Genomic DNA, 17,848 nt, shown 5'->3' with positions numbered 1-17,848 from the left:
GGTTTCTAGGGGCCACTAGTGGGTGTTGCCTTTGCGTGTGATCCTTTTTTTTTAAGTTTACAAAATAAAAAAAAAATTATATTAATGTGCAAATTATTTATAAATCACGTGTTTAAAACAATCTTTGTTCCTCTTTATTATCAAATACATTTATAGATTCTTCACCTCTTGTGTAGGTGTGTGTGACCAACTAAGATGCAGGCCTAGGTCTCCACCTATCATGGAAAAGAGACGTAAGGATATCTTTTTTTTAAAGAGTGAAAGGACTCTTTTCATTTGATTATGCTCAAATACGTAAATATGACAATCTCTCTCTCACACACACACACACATTCTCTCTCTCTCTCTCTCTCTCTTTTTTAAGAGTGAAAGGACTCTTTTCATTTGATTATGCTCAAATACGTAAATATGACAATCTCTCTCTCTCTCTCTCACACACACATTCTCTCTCTCTCTCTCTCTCTCTCTCTCTCTCTCTCTCTCTCTCCCCCCCAACACACACACGTGTGTGTGCACGTGCCACGTGTGTGCACGTGCCACGTGTGTGTGCACGCACGCACACACATGCACATGCGCTATGCAAGAAGCAGATTATACGCATCATTGATTCCATAAGTCATATCACTAAATCTCATGTTTCACTTGAAATTGAAGCTGCTGCCGCTGAGACATAATTGTGTTGGAACGTTCACTGCCTGGAAGTGATTCTAGTGAGGTTGCAGCGGAGGCCAGAAAGTGTCAATAATTATCCCAAAATAGTTGTCATGGTGGCTAAAGGTTGATGATCAATCACCTACAATACAATAGTACGAGATAACTAGTGCTAAATATGATGTTAGAAGCATCAAATTTTTAGTTAAACGAGCTCATCCTGCGTTTGAGACGGTCAGCATCTCAAAGAGATCAACCTCTCGCGATGCATGAGAGGGTGGCTCATGTCTCTCTTTAGTTGCAGCAAGTGCAGCTGCTGATGGCCACTTATAACATTGTGTGCTGTTAGGAGTAGATACTAAACTTATATCAGGTGATTGTCTTGGAGATAATGAGCTTATCTCTTCCAAAGAAGCAATCCATTTTCTAAGGTTGTCTGTTTGCTCACCTGCAACAATGTCTTGGATCAACCCAGATAAACTCACGCCGGAGCCAGCTACATGATAAGCTTCCTCCAACTGCAAGTCAGCCATATTATTGTTGTATGAGCCTGCATTAATGTCTTTGTTACCTGCCACTATAGGCCAATGATCTCTAGTCTGTGTGCACCAATTATCCGTCTGTGACATTAGTAAAGCGGATTTCTTCATCATTAGTGCTGGTAATCCATCCTTAACCTGCATATTAGAGGCTTCATCACAACCCACATAATTAACCTCACTGTGGCCAGCATTAGCATTCTCGTTTAATGATACCGTAGGGACCCTTAATTCTCCACGAGTACTACAAAAGTAGAGACTCTCTGCATTAAGAGGTGAATCCAACCCACTAACGGATTTGAAGCTCCCATGCAATTTGCTGGAATCAGGTAGCATCAATTTGGGAGCACAATGAGCTGCAATGATTTTATCCTGATGAGCCAGCTCTTGATTCCAGCTGACACCTTGTAAACACTCCCATCCAGAACTATCTGAAACGGTGCCTTGATTTATATGGTGGGCCGATATGCTTTCTCCAATCAATTGATGAGCCTGGCTGTATAAATGACTGCTCTGGGCACTAAGTAATCTCTGCTTAGAGCTTAAATCCTGGCTAATGATCTCTGCATTCTCACAACTGATGGCTAGATTTGGCTCGTTAAGGTACTCTTCAATTAGACCACACGAGCTAGTGTGGTTACTTCTTTTGGCACCCTTGTGCTTTTGAGCCTCCGTTTGCAGTATGTATTCTCGCAAGATGCTTTTCGGAGTGTCACTGTGATCTGTGCCGTCGTCCATGTCCCTTCTGGATTTGCGACGCGTGTCCTTTCTGCGCTTGGTGGCATTCCACACGTTCTTGATGTTGTTCTCCGTCCGGCCGGGGATGAGCTTGGCGATGGCCGCCCATTTGCTCCCCATCTTACGATGCAGGCTGATCAGCATCCCTTCCTCTTCCACTGTCCAACCCTCACGCTGCACCACACGTATGGCTGGTTAGGCCCTCTCTCTCAAAAAGAGGTCTTTTGTATATGGCTGTTAATTATATTTATGATCCCAAACAAAAAAAAAGTTGCAAATTTAAAAAAAAAGTCAATTGATAGACTAACTACTTAAACAAGAAAATCATAAAGTTGTGATTCAAATCAAGAAGAAGACTAGGATGAAGGGAGGGAGACCCTTAGTAAACCAAGCAATACTTATGTTGAACGAGCCAAGATCTCCATATATGAGTTGATAGAAATCTTGATTGCGAAGGACTGATAAATTATCTATAAAATTCCTCACTTCACACAATTTAATGCCAAGAACTCAGAAGTCATATACATAGTCTCACTTGATATACCTTATGAAGATTAAGTGTACTTGGAGGCAATTTAATGTTTTGTGCGTTCAAATCTAAAGGTAAAAATATAAAAACTAATAAGGAATACAAGAAAATTAGTTCCCATGGAGATTCTAATTGTTTGCCAAAATGAGGCTAAAACAAAGAGTGTGTAAAAGATGTAATCTAGTAACACTACAAGAGAATGAGGCAGTGGCTCTGCAAGGGAGTAAAAAGAAGTGAAAAAATGTGAGCACGGCCACATGCACGACGAGTTATGCAGCGAGTTGCATGGTTATAGGCATGACCATGTTGCCTCAAAAATCAATTGGAGAGGCGCATCACAAAATTTTTCCCGAACCCCTAAACCATACATTTTCTTCCTTTTTGTTTCTTGCTCTATTGCAACACGCCTCCATCCCCTCCTGAGTGCTCTACTTCTTCTCAAGACCGGATCCTCAAGGTGCTCTCCACCTTCTCTTCATCTCCTTCTCCTTCCTTCTCCTCAAGGTGCTCTTGTCCTTCTCCTCCTCAAAGTTCCCTCATGGGTAAGGTTTCCCCTCTCCCTCTCTCTCTCCTTCGCTACTTCACACACACATACACACACCTACACACATTCACAAACACACACCTACACACATGAACACATGAACACAGCTACACATATCTATACACATACACAAACCTACATACATCTACACATATTTATACACCTACACATATCTACACACACAACCCCTTGTTGATGGATCCGCATGCTCGAATGATGCAAACACACACACACCATGTATCAATCGCAATAGGAATAAGGCTTACCTCCATAGCCTTTATTGAGGGCACATCTTGTCCTTGCACAAAATGTGACTCTAGTCTCCTCACTGCATATGCAATTTTCATGCCACTAAATTTGTATTTATACTTTACTATATTTTCTTAGATTAAATATTGACAGTTTAGGGTTCCAATACCGATAGGCCTCAAAAAACCCAGATCAATAGTACACCCCTTCTTACCATTTTGTTTTTTCATAGTAAAGTTGGTATCTCGGGAGGTTGACGTAAAAATATGTAAATGTAGCACGTGATTTCATCAAGAGGGGTATATTAATTAAAAACAGTTACACAATTACATTTACAGGAGGGATTTTTTAAACCAATTAAAAAAAAAACGTAAGCTTATGAAGAAAAAGGGGTCATTTTATTCATAAAAGTATGTAAGTGTAAGGGGTTTTTTAAATACCCCTTGAACGCACGTGATACATAAAATTTCTTAGAGGCGAACCCCCTGAGGCTGGTATACAATGCAAGATGTAGATGATTAAGTTTTTTCGTTGCCTTTTCTTCTTCTTCTTTGTGTAGCAAGCATTACTGGATCATCTCGAACACACCTATCGTGGGCTTCCCTTCTCCTATGGAGGCACTCCAAAAAGGTATGCTTCAACTATCCTATCTCTTATTTACATTCTTTAACATGCATCTATACATAGGCATAGAGGCATCTACCCAAGCGTGTGGCCCACATGCAATGATGCCAATACTTGTGGTGGGTGCATACACTCACATATACACCCCCACTCACATGCGCTCGCACACACACCCCCACTTACATACATGTCTTGCGCTCACATACAAGCTGCACATGCAGCAAACATTGGTTAGTTGTATAGGTTGACATGCATGCATTATGCCTTGGGTAGCCCTTGTCTTAACAATACACTCCCTCAGGAGTTACCTTTGCCTTTGGTATTCTTGAGCATGTCAAGGAAAGATGCAAGTGTGCATGTGTTCAAATCAAGAAAACTAGGGAGGGAAGGAGGAAGGGAGGGAGACCCTTAGTAAGCCAAGGAATACTTATGTTCATCCACCACTGAAAGTGCCAAGGTCTGCATATATAAGTTGATGGAAATCTTGAGTGTCAAGGATTGATAAGTAATTTAATGCCAGGAACTAATAAGGCATCTACATAGTCTCACTTGTATAGTTTATGAAGAATAAATGGATAAGTATACCTGGAGGCAATTAAATGTTCCATGAATTTAAATCTAAAAGTGAAAATATCAAAATTTATAAGAAATACAAGAGAATTAATTCCTATGTAGATTATGATTGTCTGCCAAAACAAAGAGATTATTAAGGATATAAATCGGTTATCTAGTAAGAGATTCATCCTACAAATGATGTCTTCAAGGATGTTTAATGATTACATTTTGGATTTATCTCTTCCTGTTTTAATGTACATCATTCTTTATGGTTCTGAGCCTCGAGTTCACTTAAAAATATATAAACACATTATATGCATCCTACCTAAGGATTTTTTTGCAAAAGTATTTTTTTAATTGAAATTTGTTTAAAAAGAATGTATGTTTATAAAGAAAGATGGTTCATTTTATATGCTCAAAATTCACAAATGAAGAATTTTTAAATCCCACTTGAATAGTAATATATGGTTTTCTATAGAGTAAACTTCCATAGTTTTGAGCCAAAAAACATCAAACTATAAAGCTGGTACCTTAGCTCAAAAAGCATTACATGTGTCCTTGTCAAGTCTATAACAAAGTATATAACTAGAACCTTTTTCATAAGAGATTTAAAATCTTTCAATTTTATCTTATTGTGTAGAGAAAATTTTGGAAGAAAGAGAATGTCAAACCCCCTCCCTTTGACAAAATACCATTATCTGGAAAATGTGACTTATATATATATACACACACTTCAAGTCTTGGCTACCCAAAATCACCTACATGTAGCAAGTCTAAGAACGCGGGTCTCTAGAGTGGAACAAATCTATTACAATAGCTTTTTTGTGAGCCTTGCTTGCATAAATTCCTTAGGTTCTTTTGGAGCACTTTTCCTTGCATCATTAGGACTCCACTACTACAACAGCCTAGCCAGATTCACCTACATGCAACAAGTCTAAGAACGCGGGTATTTAGGGTGGAACAAATCTATTACAATAGCTTCTTTGTAATCCTTGCTCGCATAAATGCCTCAAGTTCTTTTGGAGCACTTTTCCTTGCATCATCACGACTACACTACAACTTCTTATATGACACCTAAAGTATTTTCTGTTGTCCTTAAGGTTTACATCAATTATTTTTTCTAGCCTGCTCTTTGCTTATTTTGGAAGACAAGAAAGAAGCCATTCCCATGAAAAGTGCCCAGTTCTATAAATACCTATTTATATTGTAGATTACAAGACACAATGTAGTCTAGCCTGACCAAGGGTGTCATGTGGGCCTCATGAAACTTCTGAATATGCTCACAATAGCCTCTAAGCTTGCTATCTAAGTTTTTAAATATCTATATCTTAAGTTTATATGCTATTATGAATCTGGGAAATCGTGAGTAAACTCGAGTGAACTGGAGTGAAGAGTGAACTCTGGTTAGGGTTAGGATCTCTTAGTGCGGAGAGGTGCTACGGCTCCCTCACTGTTGGTCACTCCTAGTTGCACTCGAGTGCCAGTGCCTTGTGGTGTTGCACGCTTAGGGTTAGGTACATTCCCTATGGTAAGCCTGCTAATGTCACTTTGGAGTTAGAGGAGAAGAAAAAGGCTAAACACCTAGCCTGTGCGTGTAGAGAATTTATCACAGATAGATTTGACATCATGCATTGGACTGAATGAGACCCTACATCACAAGTGGGTTTCTCTTTATAGGAGCGCATGACAAAACACCTTGTTGCTATCGGTTTTGTAGGCTCACTATGGACGTTACTTCTTATATGCAAATCCTTCAGGAACCAATGACCACCTACCTTAGAATGATAAAGGCAAGCCAAACTAATGAGCCACGGGCCTTGACCAATAAGAAGGTGTTCACTGCCAGGGTTTCTCTCCCCATGGCCAAAGTCCACCTCGAGTTCAAGAGAGTAGCGGCTGTGAAGCCTACCTATACTTCATAGGATGCATAACCTTGGAGGATGATTTTAAAGATGGTTTGTAGAGCGCAGTTCCAAGGCAAAGCCACCCTTGTCCGCTTCTACTTTGTAGACAAGGGTTTCTTCCACATGCTAGTGGAATCCCCTACTCTCATAGAGATGCTATCTTTGCTCTAATCACTAGTTATAATGAAAGCCTGGTCCATCTCATACCTTGGTACACTCAGCCTTCAAGCCAGAGCATGTCCTACAAATCAGTATGGGTTAGCTTCCTGGCCTACCATATCACCTATGGGTAGAAGTACCCATGGTGGTTGGTGTTCTTAGTGGGGTACTATATGCTTCTTTGCTAGAGTATAACGAAGGCCAAGGGACACAACGATGCTGCATATTTTGGGATAGGTGGAATGACACCCCAGACAACCTCTCCCTATGTTGACCCTAGAAAGTATTGAATTCAATGTTTCTGTCAATTTTGGGACCTTCCTTGATTCTTGTTATGAGTGTAAGCAAGCAAGGCACTTCACCAAAGATTTCCCCCAACAAGGCATCACTTCTAGCTCTAGTGGGTAGAAATTAGAACCTCTTACAATCGATGCCTCCCAAAGCCATTCAATCAAACCCCTTGAAACCTATTGCCACACTAGCCACATAGGCAAAAACATTGGAATCCTCACGCAAGAGAGAGCATGAAGCCAACAAAGAACAAGGCCCTATTTTAGGATATAAGATTTCATTATCCTCCACCCTGCTCTAACCCAAAGGCACAAATACCACCCCCCAAGGCCAAGGCAAAGGATCTCTTAAAAGGACAAGCACTCATTCTCAGGAACAAGTATGAAGCTCTTGCATTCCTTGACCCCATTGATCTAGATATGCCCCAGGATATTGTGAATGTTGGTTATTATGCCCTCGCATATACCAAGATTAAATTTCTATCATAAAATATCGAAGGGCTATGTGTAGCCAAAAACAGAAGAGATGCCTTATCTTTGTTTAATAAATTACAAGATGATATTTTATGTTTACAACAGAGCTAAAGACAGGAGGAGACCACTGTCTCAATCTTGAGAAGGGTGTAACTTCTTTCTTCATTAATGCTCCTCAAAACTAGTCTAGAGGAACAGCCATCTTGTTCACGGCCATGTAGAGATGCATGTAGCAGAGTACAATGAAGAAAATTGTCATGCCCTTATCCTTAAGGTAAGAAATTCATCTTTCAATCATAATATTTGCTTAGGTTATTCCTTGAACGACTCTATGGAGAGAGAGCGACTCACTGAGATTACTTCAGTTTGATCCTAGAGGGGGGACGATGCTATCCTTGTGGGGGATTTCAATATGACAGAGATTCTAAAAGATCACTCCCACCCCCGATCATCGGACATGAGGTAGGCAGAAAAGGATCCATAAGAGACGTTTGCCCACTATGCCTACTGGTAGATACTAAATAGATGTATGAATTGAACACCATATGCTCCTACATGTGGTCCAATAGGAAATCTGGATCATAATTGAGGGAGGCTAGGCTCAACCAAGGGTATATGTCTAAAGGTGGCTGGTGGGCAACACTGCCTTGGGCCACTGAAACTCTCCCGAACAAAGGTTATGCAAACCATGTGCCCATCCTCTCTTTTTTTTTGCTCTACCTAACCATACCCCTCAAAGCACTAGCCCCCCTCCCTTTCAAGCTTTAATATTTCCCACTTGATGAAGGAGAACTTTGATGTAGGGATTACCGATACGTGGAGTGTTGTAAAGGCCCTTGGTGGGCCCCCACTAAATGTTGGGACAAATGCATAAGGTATGCCACTAAGTTTTGTAAGAAAGTTTTCTAGGACAAGCCTTGATAGAGGGGAATATGTGCTACATGACTGTGCTATGAGTCTAAGAGAGATCTTGATGTGAATAATTCAACAAGAGGGGCCGGATCCCATAATCACTTACATTCTTGCATGCCCAGGCTCAAGTAAAGAGGAAACACTAAGATCCGTGCCTGCATCAAATGGCTCTCCAAAGGGGATGCTCCTACCAACTTATTTTTTGGACAAATGAAAGACAAACATCAGTAGGAGAAGATTTAGCAAGGTTTAGCTAGATGACAACTCTGTAACAAAAGATGCAAGGGACAATGCGGCACAATTCACATCACATCTCTCTTTGACCGGTTTTTCCCCATTGGTGTGGGGATTGGATAGATAATTTCCTTTCACACGGATTACCAAAAAGGTGGAGAGCCCCTCTATTCCTATACTAAGTAGAGCCTGCACAATAGATGAACTCAAATTTGTTGTCGTAAATATGGGTAAGGACAAGACTCCTAGACCTCATAGGCTTCCCATTGAATTTTTCTTGGCACTTATGGCCCTTTGGTATTGTTGAGCATGTTAAGAAATGATGGAAGTGTGCATCAAGAAAACTAGGGGACGAAAAGAGGAAGGGAGGGAGACCCTTAGTCAATACTTATGTTCATCCACAATTGAAAGAGCCAAGGTCTCCATATATGAGTTAATGGAAATCTTTATCGTCATGGATTGATAAGTAATTTAATGCACTAATAAGTCATCTACAAAGTCTTACTTGATATAGTTTATGAAGAATAAATGGATACGTTTACTTGGAGGCAATTCAATGTTCCATGAATTTAAATCTAAAGGTGAAAATATCAAAAATTATAAGGAATATAAGAGAATTAGTTCCTATGGAGATTCTAATTATTTTCCAAAACAAAGAGATTGTAAAGCCTCATATATAAATATGTTATCTACTAGGAGATTCATCCTACAAATGATGCCCTCAAGGATGTTTATATGTTTACATTTTTTATATATCTCTTCTTTTTTTAGTGTACATCATTCGTTATGGTTTTAAGGCTCAAGTTCACTTAAAAATATATAAACACATTATATGCATCCTACAAAAGGATATTTTACAAAATTATTCTTACATAGAAATGTTTTAATTGAATCTGGATTAAAAAGAATGTAAGTTTATTAAAAAAATGGCTCATTTTATATACTCAAAATTAACAAATGAAGTATTTTTAAAATACCACTTGAATAGTGATATATGGTTTTCTATAGAGTAATTTTCCATATTTTTTAGATTAAAAACATCGAACTATAAATTTGGTGCCTTAACTCAAAAAGCTCTACATGTGTCCTCATCGAGTCTATAACAAAGTATATAACTAGAACCTTTTTTACAAGAGATTTAAAATATTTCAATTTTATCTTATTATAGAGAGTGGTAAAAGCAAAATTTTGGAAGAGAGAGAATGTCAAACACCTCCCTTTGACAAAATACCATTATCTTGAAAATGTCACTTATATGTATACATATATACATGCATACCCACATACATACATATGTATATATATGCATATACATATATACATGTACATACATATACACGTATATATGTATGTATGTATGTTGGGACTAATAAATCTACATAATTTTATCACTTTAAAATTTGGAAAACCTTGTATATACATACATTTTGTGTAACTTTATGGAGAACAAAAGCCCCTTAATATTCTACATAAACTCTAAGTTACCCATTCTCTCTCTCTCTCTCTCTCTCTCTCTCTCTCTCTCTCTCTCTCTCTCTCTCTCTCTCTCTCTCTCTCTCTCTCTCTCTCTCTCTCTCTCTCTCTCTCTCACACACACACACACACACAAATGAAAAATCATTAAAACCAAGCTGCTAGTCATCTTTGAAAATTTTGTAAACCAAGTGGTATAATTTAATACCTTTAATTTGGCCTTTGGTTTTTAGTTACTACAATAACCAAGTTATGATTACCTAAGGGAGAAACTCCTTATAATAGTGAGGAATTTCTATTTAAAGGTATCACCTTTTACATAAAGGTGTTATACCTCATCTTACTAAGTAGTGCTTGAAAGAAATGTGCTTTCAACCCTTCAAATTAAATGAATAATTAGACTTAACCAAGATTCAGACTAGAAAATCACTAGAAATGGTACAAATGCACGGATTTTCAACTAAAATGTACAAATTTCAACCATTAAAATTAAATTCAACATTGAATTGGGGGTACTAAGGCTTATAAGATCTTGGTCTACCACATCACACACAATGGAAAATCAATAAGGAAAGGCTAATAGCCATGGTCCATAGGGTGATAAAAAACAAGGAGTCAATATCTCTATATGTACTGTGGCCATAAAGCTTGCCAACACCTGGGAAGGGTGATAGCTTTGAAACCCTCCATGCATAGTCACTTTGGAATGCTGTGAATTACAGTGGTCACACTACAAGTCTTGGTTACCCACAAAATCACCCAGATGCAAAACCTAGGTGCAGTAAGTCAAAGAATTCATGTCTCTAGGGTGGAGCAAATCTATTATAATATCTTGTCTATGAGCCTAACTTTCCTAAAGGGGCTAAGGTTCTTTTGGAGCACTTTTCCTTAGATCATCACGATTGAAAGACAACTTTTTATAGATCTCTTAAAGTATTCTTTGTTTTCCTTTAGGTTTATATCAATTAATTTTTCTGGCCTTCTCTTCACTTATTTTAGAAACCAAGCAAGTAGCTATGCCCACAAAAAAGTGTTAGGTTGGTACAAATACCTATTTATATTGTAGATTACAAAACACATCATAGTCTAGCCTCACCAAGGTGTCATGTGGACCTCACAAGACTTGTGAATATGCTCACAATAGCCTTTAAGCTTGCTATCTGAGTTTGTAAATATCTATAGATTAAGTTTATATGCTATCATGAAGTTGTGGAAGCATGCATGAATTGGAGTGAAGAGACAGTTCTAGTTATGGTTAGGACCTCTCAATGCAGAGCGGGGTTGTGGCTTCGACATCCCACTAGCCACTCCTAGTTATGCTCTAGTGCCACTACCTTGTGGTGTTGCATGCCACCTAGTAGGGTTAGGTACAATCCCTATGGTAAGCATGTCAATGTCACTTTGGAGTTAGAGCTGGAGAAAAAGGCAAGACACCTAGGTTTGGTGCATTTAGATAATCTATCATCATGGATAGATTTGCCATCATGAATTAGACTGAATGAGACCCTACATCAAGTGATAGTTTCTCTTTTTAGGAGTGGAGGGGACAAAACACCTTCTCACTATTGTTTTGTATGCTCCCACTTTGGCCTTGTGGATGCTACTACCATGAAAATTCTTCAAGAACCACACAGCCACAAACCTCAGAATGACAAAGACAAGATGAACTAATGCACCACAAGCTTCAACCAACAAGAAAGTGTTCACTTCCAGGGTTTCTCTCCCCATGGACAAATCCTACCTTGAGTTCAAGAAAGTAGCCAATTGTGGAGCCTACCTGTACTTCATGGGATGCATACCTAGGAGGATTATTTTAAAAGATGGTTTGTAGCAGCATTTCAAGGCAAAGATGCCCTTGTTTGTTGCTTCCACTTTGCAGGCGAGTAAGGGTTTCTTCCAGGACCTTCTGAGATTCTTGCTATGTGTAAGCAAGGAAGGTGCTAAAGACTCCCCCTAACAAGGCTGCACCTCCAAATTTGGTGGGTTGGAACTTGGCATCAAAACCTTTTATAAGCCAAAGCTATTCAGAAACACCGTCAGACAGCTCAAAACCTATTGCGACACTAGCAACAGTGGAATCCTCATGCAAGAGAAAGAGTTAAGCGAACAGAGAATAGGGATCTATTTCATGAGTTAAGATTACACTACCCCACACCTTGCTCCAACCCAAAGACACAAATACCCCCCAAGGCCAAGGCAAAGGATCTTTTAAAAAGGACAAGCACTTAGTCTGGGGAACAAGTATAAAATAATGGCATTCTTTGACCCCATTGAGCTCTATATGTCCCAAGATACCAGTAATGTTGGTTATGACGCCCCTCCATACCAAGATTAAAATTCTGTCCTAGAATCACTACAACACATCAGGAGCACAACAATGTTTTGTAGTAGCGTTTTCAGAAGGAAAATATGGGAGGTTTTAACGATATTGAGCAGCGATTTGCCGCTACTCCCCATTGTTTTCTCGCTGCTCAGTAGCACTTTTTGCAGTGAAATATCGCTGCTCTCAGCAACATATATAGCAGCGAAAAACACTGCCATACTGTAAAAATATCCCAAATTTTTCAAATACAATAAACTTGTACTCTAAGTTCTTTTGCAGGTTTATGCCTTATCTATCACTTCTAACTCTTCATCCTATCCTCCTCAAGCTCAAGCAAGGTATGTCTACTCTTTTCCTTTATCTCCTATACAAACAAGATTTCCATGAAAGCTTTACAGTGAGTATTTCCTTTCTCTTTCCTATCTTTTAAGTTTTTCTTTTCTTCTTTTTCCCTTCTTATTGAAGTTTAACCATCGAGTATTTTCCCTCCTTCTTTTTCCCTAATTAAGAGCTCTCCATTAAAGCTTCATGTGGTAAGAGATCTTGATTTTTCTTAATAATTTTTTTCTTAACTTGGTTTATTTTGTAGGTTTTCAACACATACAAGTTTTACAAGAGATCTCTTTCTTGTATGTTTCTTCTTTCATGCTTTTACATGTTTATAAGGTTTGTAAGTTTTAGTGCTTTTAAGATTAGCATTTGTTATTAATACTTTTTTTTCTTATTTTGGTTTGATTTTGTAGGTTTTCAACACATACAAGCCTCACAAGGTAAGAGATCTCTTTCTTGTATGTTTCTTTTCTTATGATTTTACATGTTATATGGTTTGTAGGTTTAGGGTTTTAAAATTAGGGTTTGTTATTTTTTCCATGATCTATGAATAGCCTTTAGAGAGCTATGCTTCTCTCAAGAGATGGCCATATGCCTTAGCCTCATGCATGAGACATGCATTAGCCATATGCATAAGTTTTTGCATGATGCCATATGCATAAGCATCATGCATGCCAGTAGCTTCCAATGCATTCCGGTAGCTTCCAATGCATGACGGTAGCTACCTAGGCATGCCGGTAGCTTTCAATGCATGCAAGTAGCTACCTAAGCATGCATTGGAAGCTTTATGCATAAGCCTCATGCATGCCGGTAGCTTCCAATGCATACCAGTAGCTACATGGGAATGCTGGTAGCTTTCAAGGCATGTCGGTAGCTACCAAGGTATGTCGGTAGCTTCCAATGCATGCCAATAGCTACCTAGGCATGCCAGTAGCTTCGAATGCATGTCGGTAGCAACCTAGGCATCCTGGTAGCTTCCAATGCATGTCGGTAACTATAGCCATATGCATGCATTAGCCTTATGCGTTAACCCTATGCATTAGCCCTATGCATAAGGCCATATGCATAAGCCTCATGCATTGGAGTATGCATAAGAGTTTTAAGTATTTATGTTTTTTCTTAGATAGATGGCAAATAACTTGCAGCGCGATGTTACACGTGAAGGAGGAGTCGATATCCCAACAATATTTGTAAGTATATATTAGCCTCAAACTGTATCTTATCTTTTAATTAAATAACGTTATCTTAAATAACAACATAATTGTAATGTTCATTTGTTTGTATGTCTATAGCTTGAAGCAGTGGATTGCCCCCTATGCAAGATGAATATGATTTTGCATTACAACGGGGTTTGGAAGCTCTATTTAAAAGGTTGCAAGACAAAGGATATATTGTTATTTACTAGAGGACATGCTTGGCAAGCATGGCAAGTAAGTACATTCATAAACTGTAAACCTCTTTGTTTTGCAAAACTGATTTTCACCTGTGTTAGTTTTATTGTGTTTTAGGATCATGTTACTAGAAACGGTGGTGCAAATGTCCAAGCAAGAAGCAATGGAAATGTGAGAAGAAAAGGGGGTAGAGCTGCAATGAACAATAATAATCGCAATGCAGGAGATGTAAGCCCTCTCAATGTAGTCCCTAGCTCCATAAATTTTCATTATGCTTTATTTTGTATATGATCTTTTTGGAATCACACACTTATGTAATTCTGCCAAGTATTGTAATTGAATTTCTACATTCCTAAAACCATGAATTGCAATTGTTCGTTGTTAAGCAGCAAACCCATTGCAACAAAAATAGAAGCTTTTTTTTAGCAATGAAATGGGCCCGACATCCTTGTACCCTTCTAGTTATATAAGTGCTACTATTTTCACTACTAAGCCCTCATGTTGTTGTATGAATATCGGAGGGCTGTGTGTAGCCAAAAAGAGAAGAGAGGCCTTATCTTTGTTTGGTAAATGGCAAGATGATTTTTCTGTTTACAAGAGCTGAAGACCAGAGGAGACCACCCTCTCAATCTCAAAAAGCATGAAACTTCTTTCTTCATTACGCTCCTCAAAACCGGTCTAGAGGAATGGCCATCTTGTTCAGGGCCAAGTGCAAATGCACATAGCAATACAATCAAGAAAAATTTCAGACCCTTATCCTCAAGGTGAGAAGTTCATATGTCAATCTGAATATTTGCTCAATTTATGTCCCGAACGACTCTATGAGAGAGAGCATCTCTCTAAGACTACTTGAATTTGATCCTAGAGGGGGAGATGCTATCCTTGTGGAGGTTTTCAACATGACAGAGACACATGAAGATCACTCCCACTCTCAATCGGACATAAGGCAGGAAGAAAAGGATGCATGGCAATTCACCCAAATGTGCCTATTGGTAGATACTAAACAAATGTGCGAGTTGACCATTATTTGCACCTACACATGGTCCAACAAGAAGACTAGATGAGAGTGGAGGGCGCCTATTCTCAATCGAGGGTATGTTTTTTAAAGGTGTCTAGCAGGGGGCCCCGTTGGGCCCCGGACTGTTTCAAACCAAGGCTATTCAGACCATGCACCATCCTCCTTTATTTTTCTCTACCGGACCCCCCCTCAAAGCTATGGACCCCCTCCCTTTCAAGCTTAATCTTTCCCTTTTAGGGAAGGATAACTTTGATGTAGGGATTACCAATGCATGGGCTGCTACAAAGGCCCTTAGTGGTGGGCCCCCCACCAAGTGTTAGGACAAACGCATAAGGTATGCCACCAATTTTTGTAAGAAATTTGTCCAAGAAAAGTGACCTGATAGAGAAATATGTGCTACATGACTGTGCCAAGAGTCTGAGAGAGACCCTGATGTGGATAATTCAACAAGAAGGGTTAGTGATGTGGACACATACTTGCATGCCCACACTCAACTACAAGAGATGAGGACACATGACTGTGCCAAGAGTCTGAGAGAGACCCTGATGTGGATAATTCAACAAGAAGGGTTAGTGATGTGGACACATACTTGCATGCCCACACTCAACTACAAGAGAGAGCAATAAGATTTTTACAGCAAATGTCTCTCTCCAAAGAAGAGATTCTATTTTCAACAAGTCAAAGACAAACACCAGCAACAACAGATTAGCAAGGTATAGTTGTTGACGACTCTGTAAATAAAAGATGAGAGAGGGAGATTACTGCATAGTTCTCAGCACATCTCTCTTCAACCAACGGAGGTTTTTCCCCCTTAGTAGAGATTAGATACCTTGAGAGATGAGAGAGGGAGATTACTCTCTTCAACCAACGGAGGTTTTTCCCCCTTAGTAGAGATTAGATACCTTGAGAGGCTGGATAATTTCCTTTCACAGATTATCAGAAAAAGGTGGAGAGCCCCTCTATCCCTATGCTGAGAATATCCTACAAAGTAGATGAACTCCAATTTATTGTCAGTAATATGGGTAAGGACAAGACTCCTAGACTTGACAGGATTCCCATTGAATTTTACTGGTGCTTATGACCATGCATCAGTCAAAGACATGTACTCTATGATCACAACATTATATGATGCAGGTGAACTTACTCATGTACTCTATGATCATTATATGATGCAGTGGTGAACTTACTCATGAAGTGAACAAAAGCCACATCAAACTGATGTCAAAGAAAGGGAATCACTTGAGGGTAGGGGCATGGGGCCTGCTTACAATTCTTAACACCTCATATAAAATATTTGCCAAGTCCATCACTGTGTTAGAATTATTCATAGTGTGCCCAAGTTGTGTATCAGGGGTGCCCAGATTTATCCCGGGCAGCACCTTATTTTTTCCTCATGTTTAGGCCCTTGGTTGTAGGGTTGGCCACCCATTATCACATGTTTATTTTTGTCCAATCGTGAGACTTTTCTGGAGCAAGTCGGCCAGCTTATCTTGGGGCTATATAAGCCTTGCCTCCTTCTCATTTGTACTCACTCTGACAGGGGCTCCCAGGCCCGGGTCCTCCCTCAGGGGAGTAGTTCAGCATGCCCACACATACGGGGACCACCCCTTGCACAGGGCTGATTGTATCATTGTTTTTTCATCATTATGCAAATTTGTTTTCTTTCTCTCTGTGCGTATGTCTCACGCTTTTCGCTGCGCACTTTTGACACTCTTTGTATAAAGTACATTCTACCAAGGGTGGTGGACCAAACTTTGGTTTGGTACACGATAGACAAATTGATGAGGCAATGCTCAACATACAATGTGGTAATAATTATGCCTTATTCTTTAATAGATCCTACATGCTACTTAACCTAGATCTAGTCAAAGCATATGACAAGATCAGATGGGACTTCATGCATGTAGTACTTGATAGAATAGGGTTTAGAAGAGACTTGATATAGATGGTAAGAGCCATGTTGGTAGTACTCAATAGAATAGGGTTTGCAAGAGACTCGATATAGATGGTTAGAGCCCTGCTGGTAGTACTCGATAAAATAGGGTTTGGAAGAGACTTGATATAGATGGTCAGATGGGACTTCGTGTTGGAAGTACTCGATGAATAGGGTTTGGAAGAGCCTTGATATAGATGGTCAGATGGGACTTCGTGTTGGAAGGTGACTCGATAGAATAGGGTTTGGAATGTTGAGATATTGAGCTCATCTAGTGAGGCGGTGGCCACTGATGACCCTCCTGGGGGATAGGCCCCACACTTACACCACTGGCATGGTTGGTGAGATCATGGGAGATATGCGGCCAGTGGGATGACAGGCTGTGTAACAGCCATTCTAGAGACTACTGGCATAGTTATAGCGCCAGCTCATTTAGTTGGGTTCACATTATAGAGAACCCGTGTATGTATTTGGTTGAGTACCTTTCATATTGTGTGTACTCTTATCCTTGTATATGGTGTGTTGAGTGTTGAGTAGAGAAGAAGAAGATTTTCAGCCTCTCACCTTGTGTGTTCTCTATTAGGGTTTTTTGAGTGTGTGTGTGTGTGCTTGCAAGAGCTCAAGCTCTCTTCCCCCTGCATCTTTTCATGGTATCAGAGCCTGGTTCGTGCTAAGGACTGAGCTGCAAGCAAGAGAGCTCAAGCTCTCTTCCCCCCTGCATCTTTTCATGGTATCAGAGCCTGGTTCGTGCTAAGGGCTGAGCTGCAAGTAAGAGAACCACAGGAAGCGGTACGAGGGTAAGAGCTTCAACTACTCTTCCCTATTGTGTTGGTGACTACACCCTTGTCGGGAGCTCTATGAAAGGCACCGGCAAACGGTCTCTGATTGAGGAGCTTTCTTCGCGGGAGTAAAGCTATAGGGCAACTATATAGTCCTATTGGACTGTGATTTTCGGGCCGAAAACGCGTTTCAGGCGCG

The 17,848-nt window shown here is 39.7% G+C and overlaps 1 protein-coding gene across 2 annotated transcripts in view; it reads right to left on the bottom strand.

The window, feature by feature from the left end:
* Positions 1-609: 609 nt before the first annotated feature.
* The window catches only part of LOC147633592 (uncharacterized), a 31,924-nt gene continuing 14,685 nt past the window's right edge, over positions 610-17,848 (bottom strand). For both annotated transcript variants that reach the window (XM_086805870.1, XM_086805871.1), the window contains one exon: positions 610-2,102. In XM_086805870.1, coding sequence (XP_086661996.1) covers positions 867-2,102 — 1,236 coding nt within the window. In that variant the 3' untranslated portion in view covers positions 610-866. The remainder of the gene's footprint in view (positions 2,103-17,848) is intronic.

The sequence above is a fragment of the Cibotium barometz genome, chromosome 12 (genome assembly GCF_041138505.1).
Source record: "Cibotium barometz isolate CiBa-2024 chromosome 12, ASM4113850v1, whole genome shotgun sequence".
Classification (NCBI taxonomy): Eukaryota; Viridiplantae; Streptophyta; class Polypodiopsida; order Cyatheales; family Cibotiaceae; genus Cibotium; species Cibotium barometz.
This window is presented reverse-complemented; position numbering and strand designations above follow the sequence as displayed.